Source organism: Apis laboriosa, unplaced genomic scaffold (genome assembly GCF_014066325.1).
Source record: "Apis laboriosa isolate Shangri-la unplaced genomic scaffold, ASM1406632v1 scaffold170_cov151, whole genome shotgun sequence".
Classification (NCBI taxonomy): Eukaryota; Metazoa; Arthropoda; class Insecta; order Hymenoptera; family Apidae; genus Apis; species Apis laboriosa.
The window spans coordinates 365,193-382,074 of record NW_025222134.1 but is presented as its reverse complement, the minus strand read 5'-3'; the positions used below and the strand labels follow the sequence as shown (position 1 = coordinate 382,074).

The window sequence follows — 16,882 nt, the reverse complement described above, 5'->3', positions numbered from 1 at the left end:
TATAAATTCATCTAATATATATATTTATGAAAAGATGATATTAAATAAAGATGTTAAAGAAATTATTTTTAAAATCTGTTTATTAACTTTTGTAGTTGAATTTAATATAATTCCTACACTTATTATCGTAGATGAAATAATTCTTATACTTCTTAACGAAGTTATGCACTAAGTATAAGAATTTATATCTAGTTTTCTTATATGCTGTAGCATTCAAGAATTGATTGGTATTTTTATTATTTAATTGATATTTTTTACTTAATATATTTATTTATTAGTTTCATTAACGACACTCAAAAGATAGCACTGATTCTCAAACTTTTACTTTATCTCTGTTCCTTTCTTTCTATTTGTTCTTCTTCTATTCTTGTCTATTGTTCTTAGCAAGTGATCATACATGAGATAGAAAATATTAATTCAATATATTTTCACCATATCTTTTTCAAAAAATTACAATATCTTGATCTTTAATATAAAATTTATCCATAGATATTAGATTTTTAGCTTTAAAAGTAATGACTAACTTTAAAACTTTTAAAATATTTTCTCTATGATTGATTTAGCGATATTATTAATTTTTTTTTAAATAAATATATGCTCCTTATAATACTATTTCGACAACGCATGCGCAAGACTATTTGAAATCCAAACCCTCTGGAACCTTTATACTTTTATTTTAGTTCTGATACAGTGAGCTTAAGTTAAACAAGATCCAAAATAATATTCCAAAATATATTCTAAAATAATATTTTTTAATTTCTTACTCTAAAAAAGAATTCAAAAATATAGTTTTCAAGAAAAAGTTTTTAAATTGAACATTAAAAAATTCGTGAAAAACTTATTAGGTAAAAAATAAATGTTGATCAAGTAACTGAATGATTTGTGATAATGGCAAAATTTTTAGCTACAATCAAAGCAATTATTACTCGATTAGTTTTTGCATCTCATGGTTTTATTGCAATTTGGCAAGTAACTACATTTAAAAAGAATTCTTTATTTTGGTATTTGAGTTGCCCAATTCTATTATTGTTTTTTGAAGGAATTTTTACACTTACTATAAAAGAAAATCAAGAATGGAAATGGTAAGTAATAAAAATTTATTTATTAATATGTAGTTAATATAATATTTCGATAATTATTTATATATATATATAAATATATAACATAGTTTTTAAATGATAATAATAATCTTTATTAAAAATAATTAAATCGAAAATAAATTTTATTTCAATTGTAATTAAATAGAATTATTACTTTTATGGTTAAAAATCATTTTTATATTTCTATAAATACTTAAATATATATATATATTATTTTTATTATATATATAATTTTGAATTATAAATAAAAATAGAAAAAAGTTATTAAAATAAATGTATAAGATGCATTTACATGCAATTTTTTTAGTATATAATAGTCTATGGAATAAAACCAACCTAATTTTCTCTTGGAAGGAAAAGGTGTGTTTTTATGGGTCCGTCTCAATTTGACAGTCGGAAATTGGAGCATTAGTAACAAGAGTGAAATGAGACACAATCCACTATACATCAAAAATTATCGATATATAAAAAGAGCCATGTAATAGTGACCTCTTTTTTAGTTGTATTATATGATTGATCGAACTTATGTTCAATAAAAATTATATTTTTTACTATTTTTAAAAATGATCAATATAAATTACAAACAAATGAAATAGAGCACAAAGATATTTTAATTATAAATATTCTAGACTATTAATACATATAAAAACATTGTATAATTTTAATTAATATTCTTTATATTATATTATATTATAAATAATTTATTATTTATCTTTTTTTTTTATGTTATATATTCAATCGAATAAAAAATATTTTAATAATTAAATAAATTTAATATTAAAGAAATTTTTTTATTTTAAAGGTTTTGTCCTTCAGTTTTCTTATATCTAAGCAGTGTTGTTCCTGCAATATGGCTTTTAGAACTAGATAAGGTTGACAGAAGATTAAAAACATTCGAAACGAATGTGAATAAATCCGAGAACTTGGATTTAACAAATCTGGCTGCTAAAGATTTAAAACATTTAGAAAAAGCATTAGGTGTAAGTTCAATTTATATTTCGTTTTACAATCAAAATATAAATTCGGACAACAATGTTATAAAAAAAAGGAATTAAAAATATTTTAATATGTTATTTAGGTGAACATACATTTACCTAACATAAAAATATCAAAAGAAACTTGGGTAACTCTAATTGAACAATTTTTAATGTTAATTTTAATCATTGGAAGATGGATGTTACCAAAAGGAGATTTAACCAGGGATCAATTGAGTCAATTATTGTTAGTGTATATTGGAACAGCGGCAGACATAATTGAATTCTTTGATTCCTTCAAGGAAGATCGCATAGCTCGTGAACCTGTCCTAGTTTATTTAACTTTGGGGATTTGGGCGTGGTCCTTGATGCAATTCACGGTCGTTCTAACAGCTACTAAATCCCGGAAGTCTAGATTGTCATCCGGAAATGCTGTTAAAAGAAGAATACACACTGAAACTAGTTGTTGTAGCATAGATGTTTGGGGAATTACTTTAAATATGATTTTACAGGTCTGTTTATTTATACAAATTTTCTAAATCATTAAACAAAAAAAATTATATGGTAAAATTAGAATTTCGAAATTTATTATGATAATTTTGTTTTTCATTTTATTTTAATTTAACTTTAATTTAAAAATTTAGATTTAAGTAAATTATTAAATATATGTTATGTTAAATATTTATGTTAATTATTTATGTTAAATATATTATTTTATTTTTGTAAATTTAATGAGAATAAATCTTATGAAAATTGTAGTTATGAATAATATATTATGCAATTAAAAATTAATTATATCATATATTGATTATATCTATTTAAATAATTTTTAAAAGATTATTTTAAAATATTTTTTAAAAAATATTACAGGATGGACCATTTCTTGCATTTAGGTTGATTTTAATTATCCATTATCGCATAGTCAGCTATATGAATATTTTCTTCACGTGCAAGAATACTCTAGTGATTCTCTTGCAACTTTATCGACTGTATGTAGTTCAGACGGAAAATAGGAGCAAAAGAAAGAAGAAATCTGAAATATCGAATATCAGTATTATATCGAGGGAAAATATTTATAAAGATGTGAAATGCAAAATATCCGAAGAAAAGCGAAGAAAAAAAAGAAAAGACAAAGATATAGAAGCTAATTATACAGAAAGTGAAGAAACAATAGAAGAAACAGATAAATTTGATTCCTCTCCGAGGAATATTAGATCTTCAAAAAAGTACAAACTATTATTTTTTCTATAAAAATTCAATAATTAAAAATAAGTATATTTATTATTTAAATCTTAAAATTTTATAGAAAAACACGCCAAGATACTGGATATTCTACTTCTAGTTCTAGAAATTCTGGAAAGCATGAGAAATCTCAAAGAAATAAAAAAAAAATGTCACGTGAAGAAATTGAAATTTTCAGTGATGATGAGAAACAAAAAAGAAAAATTAACAGAAATTTATCGATAAAAGGAAACAAAAAGTATACGGAAAGTTTTAAAATGAAATCTAGAAATGATGATTCTAGTAAAAGTTCCAGCAAGAATCGAAAATACAAAGAAGACAGTGAAGAAGAATTAACGACGGAAGAAATAACTGATAAAACAGTTAGCGAAGAAAGTGAATCAGAATCAGAAAGAAAAAGGTGAATAAATTAATAAATTATCAAATATACATAATAAATAAATAAACTTCTTATCTTACATCTTTTGATTATTTTAGAATTTAATAAAACATAAAAAATTAATTATTAAACAAAAGACAACATTATGTATATAACTTATTATAGTTCAGAGTCATTATAATAATGAATGATTTATTAATTAACAAATTGAACAAATTTGTCTACTAAATAGAAACTCCTATAAAAAATTTTTTTTTTCACTTATATATTTTTATATGCATCTCTTCCCATATTGGAGTCTCTTCTAAATTTAAATAAAGAAATTTCTTAGCTAAGTTAAATATCAAATATAAATAATTTTAATAAGATGATTATAGAAACTTATTGTTTTTTGTAGGTACATTCATAGAAAACGAAGACAAAACAGAGACTGACAACGATACCTCGGTATAATCACTCTCTTGTTTGTCTATTTTGCGATCCTCATTATTTGCATGCTTTTTATACATGCTGGGATCAACAATGGCATTATATTAATAACAAGACTAAAGAAAATAATCTATACTAATTAATTTCTTTGCACTTTAATTATTTTATACAACAAAAATTAAAAAATTTGAATTCTTTTTATAAATATAATTAATTATTAATTGAATTTAATTAAAATAGATGCCAATATAAAATGCTAAATGTATTTTAAAGTCAAAATTGAAGTGCAAAGAATTAAGAACAATAAAAAATTATACTATTTGAAAACTCAGCACTAGAGTAGTTTAACTTAAAATTGTAATTTATGAGTTAGAAATTAAGATTATTTTAATATAATTCCATTTTATATGATTAACCATTAATTAAAGTTACTTTATATATAATGTAATATCTAAACCATGTAAATGAGAATGATTGAGAAATATTTCTACTATCTTAAGTTTTGCTTGATTAATAAAAGAATGAAAGCATATTTTCTTCTCAAATTCATTCTCATCATATCCTAATTAAAATATTTGTTTAACAATTACAAAAAAAATAAAATTAATTAATTTCTCGAAAGATAATTGCAATATTCATTATCATAAAATTAAAAAAAATTAATCTTGTAACTAATTGTTCTATATGACATAATAATTCATGCAATTAAATCATTACAAGTTTCCAACCATTGTATACTCTGTGCAGCATCTAAGTTATCAATATAATTAGCCAAATCATCTTGATGAGTTCCAGTGGCGGCGCAATATAACATGGCCGTATCTTCTAATAATTCTTGTAAAGATTGTGTTTTCATTGTTGTTGTATCTACGCTAGTATTAACTGTCGAAATATTTTCTTTCTTTTCGGAATTCATTATAGATGGTTGACTTATTTGGACCATATCTAATTGCTTTGGAATTTCAATTTTTCTATCAGATGAAATTTCTCCGGTTGTTTGGTCCATTTTAAATAATGATTGTCCGTTTAAAACTCCCAAAGAATGTTTTTTCTCATTAGAATTACTTTTTAAATCTTTCAATTTCTCCACAGTTAAATGAAATCGCCGCCATTTTCCCTGAGGAAAGGTTATATTCACATTTTTATCCATAACACTTTCTTGGACATCTTGTTTCACATTTCCTTCTTTATTACTGAGTTCTTTAATCTTAATATTCTTCATGTTATTACAGAAAGTTTGATTTTCTATGGCTGGCTTTTTTAAATTACTTTTATTATATTCTGAAAGAATTTTCGCTATTTCTGAGGTCTCACCGGCACACCAAGTTTTACTTATGCCACCAGACATAGTTTTAACGTTCACTTCTCTGCATGTTGTCTCGTAACATAATTTTTTTTCGATCGAAGATGATTCTTTTCCCACTTGAACTTTATTCTGTTGCATATTATTCAAAAGATATTTTGTTACTGTAAATTCTACTTTATTCCCTCGTTTTACAGGCGTTTGTTTTGCATTCAACTCTTCATTAGATACATTCTTATATATAGATGTTACTTCACCTAAAGTTTCTTCACTAGCAGGAAATTCTTCTGCTTTATTCACATTTATATTACTTGTAAATGGTTTTAAAAGTGGTGTTTCTTTTGAATCAGGAGGATTTACTAGAATAAAAGGACTTTTAGAAGATCGTATTACTTCCTGGATCTTCATATGTCCTCCTTGAAGTGTTTTTAGATTGGTAAAAGCAATGGATTTCGAGGAATTAGCTATATAAACCTTCTGAGTTGGAAACAAACGCGTTTTTGGAACTTGAGTGAAGCTCTTAACATTTTGTGGGAACATAGTAATTCCGCAATTATCAAGGAATTTGTTTTCTTCAATTGATTTTTGTAAATTTTCCTTAAAACTAATAGAGGATTCGCGTTTAGAATTCCGATCAACGATATTCGACTTAGACGATTCTTTATCGATTTCTTTAGAAATATTAGATAAATTTTTATTATCGTTTAACATGTTTATCTTTCCTTCTACATTCATTTTATAAGTTGGTGTCATTACTTGCGAACAATAACCTAGAACGCAGTGAAAACTTTCATGCATGCAACTTTCAAAAGATTTATTCTTTTCGGACGATTCCATAGAAGGTTTTTTTGTATTCTTAGAATTGGGACAACTTTTATTAGATTTCGTTTTTTTATCTCTTTTTTTTTCCGTAGATGAAGAAAGATAATCACAATGAGGATCTACGGATACCACTTCTATTTCCGGTCGATCGATTATTTCTCGATAAGAGAGACCATCTAAACTCGTAAAATAACGTCCTAAATATTCTGCAGCTAGACCAATCTGAAATATTCAATATTCAATTAATATTTATGTAAAAATAAAAATTATAAATAAATTTTATATTTAATATATAAATTATATTTAATATATTTTTTTATATAAATTAGATTTTTACCTGTGGATGAAATACTGGTCGTTCATGCATACCATGAACTGGCCATTCTTTCCATTCTGTTTCATCTTTTAAAGTGGGTGCTTGATAAGTTGCTCCTACATTATACATTTTACGAGTAACAGATCTTGTGTTCATATAGGGCATCGTAGAAGATTTTCCACGTTTAGTAGGCTCAGAATTGAAGAGCATTTCCTTCCGTTTTGCAGAAAGTAATCGTTGCCTTGGCCGAGAAAAATTTTTATCTGGTTCTTTTTTTGTAACACGTATAGGATTTCTTCTGACTTCCGTGGTTCCACGACTGTAATTAATTTTTTAAAAAATAATAGAAAAATTATGATTAAAATATTTTATATTGTAAATATTAAAATCTTAAATATTCTGATATTAAAAATATTACAATTCGAAAATTTATTTAAAAAATTTGAATAATTTGAATCAAAATCTTAAAAAATGAATATATTTTTTTTTTATTAATTAATATTTCAAAAAATTTTGAGTAATTAATTACCTATATACGATATATATAATAAAAATATTTTTAATGTACAAATTCTTATATTATATATATAAATTTTATATATATAAATTTTATATATTATGAAAGATAAATTTAAACTATTCATTATAAGACCATAAAAAATCTAAAACAAATGACATTATTATCGTATTCCATTTTCTATTTGCTAAATACTAAATAGAATTTGTAAATAAAAATAAAATCCTTAATTTGATTGCGTTAAAGACCTACTTTTTCCTCGTAGATCGATAAATCCTCTTAACTTTCGTTACTCCATTACTTGAAGTCGATCCGCCACTACTGATTTCCGTTGAATCCCGCACGTAATCACTATCATCCTTATATCTCTTTTCTTGTTTAATAACTATTGTTCCTGGAGGCAGCTTTTGCAAAATTTCTATGCCCTCATAGTAATTCTGTGCTACATTACCTAGCTCGGTCGATAACGATCCCAGATCGAGTTGCTTCCGAAGTGCCATTTTGGATCGTTCGTCACTCAACTCGAACACTCGTTCATCCTCTTGTTTCTCATCCAGTTCTTCATCTTGCTGCTGTCGTGAAGTTCGATCGTTTTCTTTTCCTATCACAGCTATCACGCTCACATCATCGTCATCCTTGTCATTAAAATTTTTTTGTTTTGATCCCATTTTCTTTGAATCTTCTATTTCGTTTCTTAAAAAAAAAACTTATCCGAATATTTGTTAGAACACATAATTTCTTTATATGACTTGTTGAACAATATTTTCAATAATCTTGATAATATATAAATATTGAAATCAAAAAATATATATGTAAAACATATTTTTCAAAAAGAAAATCAATCATCGGGGTTATGTCAAAATATATAAGATTTTCTTCTAGTAAATGTACTATTATATTGAGTAATAGTCTTGAAATTTCTTGGAAACACTTGTCAATTAAACAAATTTCTTCTTATTTAGAATATGGTTAAAGAAAATCTAACCAATAAACTTGTTCAAGACACGTGTCACATGCTTTTGTTTCCAATAATGGGAACAATAGTGTCATCTGGTAATCAGATCTTGTGTTCAGTAATACTGTGAAATAGGATATTATTTTGGAATTAGATTAGCTGATCGAGAGTGCGCTGTGAACCTTGCTGTTAGTTATATATATTTATTGAAATATTGAATTTTTATTTGATATTAATTAAATTTTATAGAAAATATATATAAACTTAATGCCAATATATATTTTAATAATCATTCTATAAAATATATTTATTATAGAATTATACATAATTATTTAGAAATTATAAAAAGAAACGAAAATATTAAATAAAAATTATTTAATTTTATTAACTTATAATTGTAGAATATTCTAAATATTAAAATATAAAAATTATTAAAATAAAATATATTTAGATTATTAAACTTTCATATATACAATAATATTTACAATAATAATGTAAGAATTAAAAAACTGTGATTTATTTTGAAATTTAATTTAATTGAAATTTATATAATAATTCTAAAGTAGAATAACTAATTCTAAAGTAGAAAGAGGAAATTTAATAAATTTTAAATTAAAACACAAAATTATAGCTTCTTATAAGCGCTTATTTTATTCCAAATAAAATACTAAAACTAGAATAACTATTCTTTTACATGTACACGCGTGTACGTTTATTATATAATTATTTATATATAGAAATACGAAATATAATATCATTGTTCATATTGCACGTCCAGACTAGAACTGAAATGTATACATATGTATTTATGTATAACATCTTTTGGCACTCTATTCAACTGGGACTTATTTACAAAGAAAAGGGAAGAAAAGATTTTTTGCATTTTAGTTCATATTGTCTGTCGTTAGAGCAAGTGTAGTTAAGACTGATCGTCGATTTGGATTCACACCTAGATTTTCCCAATTTATCCATGATAAACGTGCTGTCAAATCTATAATAAAAAAATATTTAATTATAAATAGAATTATAAATGATAAATAATATTATTTCATTTCAAATAAACTATAGCTTACTTTTTCAAATATTTTCATACTTGTATAATTTTTACTAAATATAAAATAAATAAAAAATTGCAAAATAAATTCTCACCGCTGGTATTCCATTCGGCACGTTCCCCATTTATTTCTCCTCTAAGGCACCTTTCAACATAAGTTAATGGATCAAGTCTAGCAGCTAACACTTCTCGAAGTAGTGCAATGTATGCTATAGCCAGACGCAAAGTATCAATTTTGGACAGTCTCTTTTCGTATGGAAACGTTGGTACATGTACTCGAAGCTCGTCGAAAGCCGAGTTGATGCTGCTAAAAATCGCAATCACACTGACAATCTGTTTCACTTCATTCACTTTATTCTCTGATTCTTCTTGTTTCGTATAATTTTTAAAACACTCGATATAATTTTTCGATTGAAAGAAAAAATTCAAATAAGTGAATTTAATATAACTTTTACATACTTTTATATAACTTTTTTAATAAATTTTATATTACAAAAAAATATCGATAACTTTTAAATTTATAATTATTACTTATATGAAAAACTTATACTTATTTATCTTACTGTTATTATTAATATCTTACTGTTATTATTAATATTTTTTATATTATTAATATTTTATAATAATAATTATTAATTTATGATTATTAATTTTTAAAGTCAGAAAATTAAAGTTTTAAAATTATAAAATTAGAATTTTTATTGAGAATAATTTCTCACCTCAGCATACGTTTTCTCTCACGTATATTGGCAGCATGTCGTTGAATTCTGTAGGGACTACCATTTGGATAGTACCCCTCTTCTACACCATTTATCTCTGTATCGTTATGATCTAAAACAAACACAATGTAACAAATTAGATTTGCCAATATTAAAATTTATTTATAAATATTATATTTTATAAGTATTATATTTTGTTTTTTATTATCAATTTCATCCTAATTATTATATATAAAAATAAATATATATATATATTTTAAACATTAAAAAAATACTTAAATATTGAATTTAAATTTTTAATTCAAATTATTAATCGAATTACCAGGTGTAGAAACTGGCATATGATAATGAAGAGGAGAATGAGTATGTGAGGAGGTGTGTGCAACGTGTTGAGTGGATCTACCCGCATAAACACAAGAAGGCAACTCTGCCAAATCTTCCTCACTAATATCACTGCTTGGACCCACATAATATTGACTACTGTAATTTTATTAAAAAATCTTTTATTTTTATTTATATAAATTATTTATTAATCAAAATATAAATATGCATATAATATGTTTCTTCAAAATTATTAATTTTTGTTATGTAATAAATAATAAAATTTATATATATAATAATAAATAAACAATAATTTTCTTAAACCATTATGCACTATTAATTTATATATAAACATAAAGATAGAATTTTAGAAAATAAATAATTAATAAAAATTTAAATGTCAATCTTTTAAAAGAAATTAAATTAAATATAATAGTAATAAAAATTAAATAAATAAATAAATAAAATTTATTTATAAAGATATAAAACTTTACAAGTTTCACCTAGTGCAGGCCACAGTAGAATCGGCCGCTCTGGAAGTAGTACCAACACGATGTCGCATCCTCTGTCCTCTATCTTCGTACTCGTAACTCGAATGGTTCGCCATAGATATTCTTTCTTCTTACCAGCTCATTAATAACTTCAATTGCAATTCAAATTAACATACGTTTACTACATATAACGCCAAACTCATATTTTTAAAATATAATTTATATTATCAATTTAAATGTGGAATAAAAACTAAAAATTAAAAAATCATGAAAATTATGAAATAAAATTTAACAGTGATAATAATTAAATAAATTTTAATCTTTTTTTAATATTTTTATATATTATAATCTATATTTCTTCGATATAATTTTGAAGAAAAATATACATTTAATGGATTTAATAAAAATATTCATTTAATAGTATTGTGTTAATTAAAAGATCAAAAATTTTAAATATAAATTTATAAATAATATTTGAAAAGTGAAATTCAGTATTTGCAGATTACATACGATCTTAAGTGCAGCTAATTCAATTGAAATTCCCAATTATTTAATCTCTCTATCTCTTATTAATCTTTATCATCTTTTAATCGACATTCTATTTTCTATCATTCAATTTAACATTCTATTTCATTCAATTATTTCTACTTTTAAGATACATTTTTTTATATTAAAATTTAATTTGATAAAAATTTATGATATATAAATCTAAAATATTAACATTATTAAACCAGTCAATTTAATTGACTTCAAATTTTTTATTTTTGCAATTAGAATTATTCAAGTATTTAGCAAAATTAATATTGATTTGTATTTTGTTAAATAAATGCCTTTTTTATAATCTCATAATATCTGTTTCATTAACTATAATACACCAAACCTGCAACTTTTCAACTGTCCAACTTCTCTTCAATAATCTCTTGTCAAAAAAAATTCACTATTAAAAACGAATGTCTATCTCTCAATTATAATCTTAATTCACTACTAAAGATAAGTATCTACCTCTTAATGATAATTTTTCCTTTCAATTAATTATAATAAGATTAATTTCCAATCTCCCAAGGATCACTTCACAACGGTTGGATGAAGGGAACCAAGGATACACAAGAGCAGCAAAGGAATCAGACTATCCTCAGTGTCCCTGGGGAGGCTGCTTTATATATCGGAGATTGGTGAAGCGGTAAGGGGATGATCGATGCAACCCCTGGGCGGAGAATCTAGCCAATCCTGAACGTTCCAGAGTGAAACCTATCTTCGACCCATCCAGCCATTGGTGGATCGTTCAACGAGCAAAGTGCAAACCCCCAGAGTTCTGCGGATTATTGTTACTGCCCGGTCTGAAATTTTATTTCTATCGTTTTCCATCTTCCTACAATTTGGTACCCTCGGTAAAATTGTTCAACGGCATCCTTCCTCTTTTCACAATTTTGTGGAAATTCCAACCGGACCAACCGAAGACATCGGAGGAACTCTTCTTATAATCTGAAAAATTTCGATGAGAAATTATTTTTGAATAGGCAAGTTTTTATAGCATACATAAATAAAATAAATTAATGAATATTTTTTTTAAATTATTTTTATTTATAAAAGTTTTATGATATGAGATACTTTGAGAAAAATTTCTTTAAGGAAGCTGGTTTTTTTTATTTAATAAAAAATGTATTTTTGACATTTAATTCTCGTTTTTCATCGAAAAGAAAAAAATGCTAAAGTTTAAAGAAGATATTTTATCTAATAAAAATGTTTATAATTATTTAAAATTTTGAGTTTAAAAACATATTGAAAATCTTTATATGATAATGACGAAATTAAAATGTTAAATACAAATAAATCATCATCATATCTATTCGAAATAGAAATTATTTCTAATTTTTAGTCAATTTCTTGGTGTATTTGATTGAATTTTTTAATAATTTTGTGACTTTTTAATAATTTATTTAAAATTAATTTTTTTAAGAAGTTAAAAATGGAAAATATTATTAGAAGTTAATTTTGAAATATTAAAAATATAAAAATAATTATTTTCTTAATTGTTGATATATTTCATTCTTTAAAGATTATATATAAAAGATATAATTAATATAAAATAACTATAAATCAATAATTCAATAAATTAAATTATTTAATAAATTTAATTATTATATAATATTATTATATTATTTATGTTAATTCAAAAAAGTACGTAAGTATTATTGTTATTTTTTACTTATTTTATACTTATTTATTTATTACATCATTAATATAAATCATATTAATGTAAATCATAAATATATTTTCCCAAATTATTGTTTTTATTTGGTTAAAATAAATTTTATTATATTCTACAAAAAAAATATATAATTATTGGATTATTAATCACAAAACTATTATATCATTATACTCATGTTATTTATATTAATGACTATTTATATTAATAACTATTAAATCATTATACTCATGTTATTTATATTAAATGAAGCATGATCAAAGAAAACTGACAGCCTGAGAAAGAATACATAGCATATTGTAGAAAGCAACGAATACATAGCTTCCCCTTTATCAACGATCAAGCATCCTAGAATGAGAAAGAGAGGTTATGCGACAGACAGAGTGCTGAATGGGCCAATATTCAAATGAGACGTGTTTAACGGACGCACAATGAGAAACGCGGCGGCGTTGGTGGTGATGCAATTATGCAAGGTGTTAATACGATCACAATACTAGTTTGCTAGGGTTCTACCTAGTTAACTGGCAAAGTTTTGTCGACATCTAGATTGAAAAACGTGTAACTGCTCACTAACAATCTCAAAGCGAATTATTATTGTCAATCGTCAATATATCTACTATACAGATCTGCCAACATAATTAGGATTAGCCGTAGAATATATGAGAACAATCATTTCGAATGGAAGAATCAGAAATCCTTTTCATATTTCGATATTATCTAATGATTGAAATTTAACTCTAGCTAAACTTTAATAACAGTAGTTAATAATGTTAGTGAAGATAGGATTAATATAATAAAGAATTAATATTAGTGAAGAAATTTGATTTTTATAAAGTTATTAAAGTTGTAAGTTTTTATTTTATAATTATAAATTTTTAAATATAACATTTTTTATATTAAACTTTTTTATTATAGAATATTTAAAAAACTAACTTGATAATAACTAATGAAAAAAATAAAAAAAATTATTGAAAAAAATAAAAAATAAAAATATAAAAATTATTAAAAATAGTCATGATAATATTGAGGTTAAGTTATTGATTAAAATATTAGAACAGAAAAAAATTCTGAAGTAGAAACTATAACGTTTGTCATTGGTTGATATTGATAAAATCTTCAAATATCATTTCTGAGCAGAGAATACACACCAGATGCGATTCAAGTGTTAGTTTTACGAGTATCAATTCGCAAATGTTCAGGAGCGTGCCGTTTCGAGTATCACCATAACAAATTTCAAGAGAGTATTGTATCGCCACAAACAATTATTTATCTCAATTTGTCTCATAGACGGGGAGAGAAAAACTTTCGAAATCGAATTCTTGAATATTTTTATTTCTTTCAATTTTACTTTAATCCATCTACAAATTATAAGAATCGATTTTTTAATTAAATAAAATTCTGATAAATTATTATTTATTATTTATCTAAATTGTTATTATTATCTAATTTTTAATTTTTAAAGTTTAAAAAACTTTGATGATTATTAGACTTTTTTTTTATAATTACTTTACTGAATTTATATCATTAGAATTCTTATCATTTTTTAATACAATGAAGCACTTCTATTTTATCTTCTTCATTTCTCATTTATATTTTTAAATAATTAATCATCCAATTAACCTGTATATAAAGCTATGTACATGTATGTAGCTACATACAAATATATAAGTAAATACTTACGTTTTTCTTTTTTTTCTTTCCAGATACAAAAAATATCAAACGACCATAGATATCCAAACATTTAATTAGCGATTACATTATTTCTAAGGATCGAAAGATCTCTGTCAGCACCAGTTCTATCAAGATACATATATATATGTATACAACTGCTGGAACAACGGGATACCATACCAACCCTTCGATAATAGAGATTTCACACTGCGGGCCCTATTTCGATTCTCACAGTAGGGGTCTCATACTCTATCGAATATTTATTGTCCAATCAGTATATATGTTAATTTAATAAACATATGGTCAATTTATTTTCTGACAGAAGTGGAGAGTGAAACGCGTGCCTCTAAGTATCTGTTTATAGTCCCTGGGGATCAATTTGTTTGCCAAATTATTTATTGGTCAAATACGCTTAGATGGAAGCTGTTTTCAGTGATAGTAGCACCATTTGAACCACGAATATGTTTAAATTGCGGTTTGGGAAAAGTAAACTCGAGATTTTTCATGGTTCTCTCGTTCTTAGAGATCTTTGTTTAAATAGATCCTTTTGTAATAATTTTGAATGCATCTATGAATGTAAATTTAATAATATTAAATTTAATAATATAAAATTTAATATAAATTTATAATTACAAGATTTATAAATAAAATTTTAATATTTAATTACTGATTAATTTATATTTTTATTTTTCATTTATATTTAGATATTATTAATAATTAGATTAATAATTAGATATTATTATAATTAATAATTATTAAACATTATTTTGATTATTATATTTTGATAATGAAAAATCCGAAATTTAAAAACAAATTTGCGTCTATAAGAAACATATTTTAATTTTTATATCTATTCAAAATAAAAGATATTTTTAAAATAAAATAGAATAAAACTTTTGATGAAAAGTTCAACGTTAAATATGACTCGACGAAATGAAGTGTTTATATTTAATATTAATTCATGCATGATTTTCATATAAAGAAGCAAAAGAATATTAATATTTAAAAAATTGAATCTTTTCTCCAATATTATGTTTCTTAAGTCTATAATTTTTTTGAATAATTTTTTAGTTCTTTTGTATATTTTATTAGCATTATTCAAAATTAATTCCATGTAAAATAAAAAATTATATTTAATTTTGATTTTTATTATAAAAAAAAATATCAATTATTTTCATAATGTAACTGATTTGCATACATTTTTTTAATCAATTCCCAAGATACACTTAATAGTTTTTCTTTTGAAAATTATTAAAATCTTTTGAAATGGTGACAAGTCGCCGAACCAGCCTAGAATGAAATATGCGGAGCAATGCAATTGACGTCCACTGCCACAAACTGTGTGCAACGACGCGACACTGAATTGCGGCCTATCGACGGTCTGATGTTGAAAAGAGAGCAGGGTGGAAAGAGAAAAGAAGCTTTGAACAAAGAGAACTCAGAAATATACGAGGACAATTGCGAAGAGAAAGAAGAAAAATGACTAGAAAAGATAAAAGAAGAGATTAGAAAAATATGAGATGATAAAAGAAAAGAAATAATAGAAAAAATATTAATAAAAAGTAAAATAATATTATAATAATAAAAAAAGAAAAAAATTTGTATATTATCCATAGATTTATTATACTATGTATTATTATTATACTATGTATTAATCTATTATATTATGCTTATAATTAAATTATAATCTAAATAGTATCTAAGAATACAAAATTTTAATTTGTAATTTTAATTTCATATATCATTTAATATCAACAAAATTTCCTAACCTCTTTGATGACTATCTTACAATACCACAGGTATACCAACTTATCCAAATTAAAAAAATTCAAATCTGTTTTTATTCTAACAAATTAATCTAATGAAGAAATACAGGAAAAAGAAAATAAAAAAAAAACAAAAAATACAGTGAAGTGAGAATACCTATATTTCCTTGTCTTCCTTGTTGGCTGCCACTTTCTAGTGCCCCGAAGTCGTTCCATTGGCAGTCACGTGCTGAAGCGTGCCGACCTTTTGTCACGGGTTCGGTCTCTACTTCGTCCCAAACGGAGGGAGGATCGTAGAGATTCAACGTGTTAGGACACGTGTACCAAATAGGCTTGGTGACCCAAAGCCTGTTTGCTCCAACCAAGAACCACCGTAGAAACGGTCTAAAGCACAATGAAGCGTGCGGTTCTTTAACTATCCTCCATTGGGAGGATCAAAGATACAAAAAAAATTAAATGGTTAATACATTTCGACTCGTTTCTATCTTTCTTTTTCATCACTGAGTTTTGATAAAAATTTATATATTTTAATTCTGTAATCTGTTATAGATAGATAACATTATATTATTATATTTCCGTTAACTACTAATTTTCTTTATTTTTCATTCACAATCTAA

The 16,882-nt window shown here is 24.3% G+C and overlaps 3 protein-coding genes across 3 annotated transcripts; 1 reads left to right on the top strand and 2 right to left on the bottom strand.

The window, feature by feature from the left end:
- Positions 1–559: 559 nt before the first annotated feature.
- LOC122711513 (transmembrane protein 26) lies at positions 560–4,223 on the top strand. Its single transcript, XM_043930340.1, has 6 exons — positions 560–1,082; positions 1,903–2,080; positions 2,179–2,586; positions 2,945–3,300; positions 3,381–3,716; positions 4,093–4,223. Exons 1-6 carry the CDS (start codon positions 889–891, stop codon positions 4,127–4,129), a joined length of 1,509 nt encoding a protein of 502 aa, XP_043786275.1. The 5' UTR covers positions 560–888; the 3' UTR covers positions 4,130–4,223.
- A 598-nt stretch (positions 4,224–4,821) lies between these two features.
- LOC122711552 lies at positions 4,822–8,132 on the bottom strand. The gene is made up of 4 exons (XM_043930437.1): positions 8,076–8,132; positions 7,335–7,717; positions 6,587–6,884; positions 4,822–6,471 (listed from the first exon to the last, which is right to left on the bottom strand). Exons 1-4 carry the CDS (start codon positions 8,130–8,132, stop codon positions 4,822–4,824), a joined length of 2,388 nt encoding a protein of 795 aa, XP_043786372.1.
- Positions 8,133–8,878: 746 nt separating this feature from the next.
- LOC122711514 (basic helix-loop-helix transcription factor amos) lies at positions 8,879–11,758 on the bottom strand. The gene is made up of 6 exons (XM_043930341.1): positions 11,625–11,758; positions 10,635–10,771; positions 10,133–10,290; positions 9,811–9,922; positions 9,187–9,398; positions 8,879–9,028 (listed from the first exon to the last, which is right to left on the bottom strand). The coding sequence occupies exons 2-6, from the start codon at positions 10,736–10,738 to the stop codon at positions 8,922–8,924; spliced, it is 693 nt and encodes a 230-aa protein (XP_043786276.1). The 5' UTR covers positions 10,739–10,771; positions 11,625–11,758; the 3' UTR covers positions 8,879–8,921.
- Between the last annotated feature and the right edge of the window lie 5,124 nt (positions 11,759–16,882).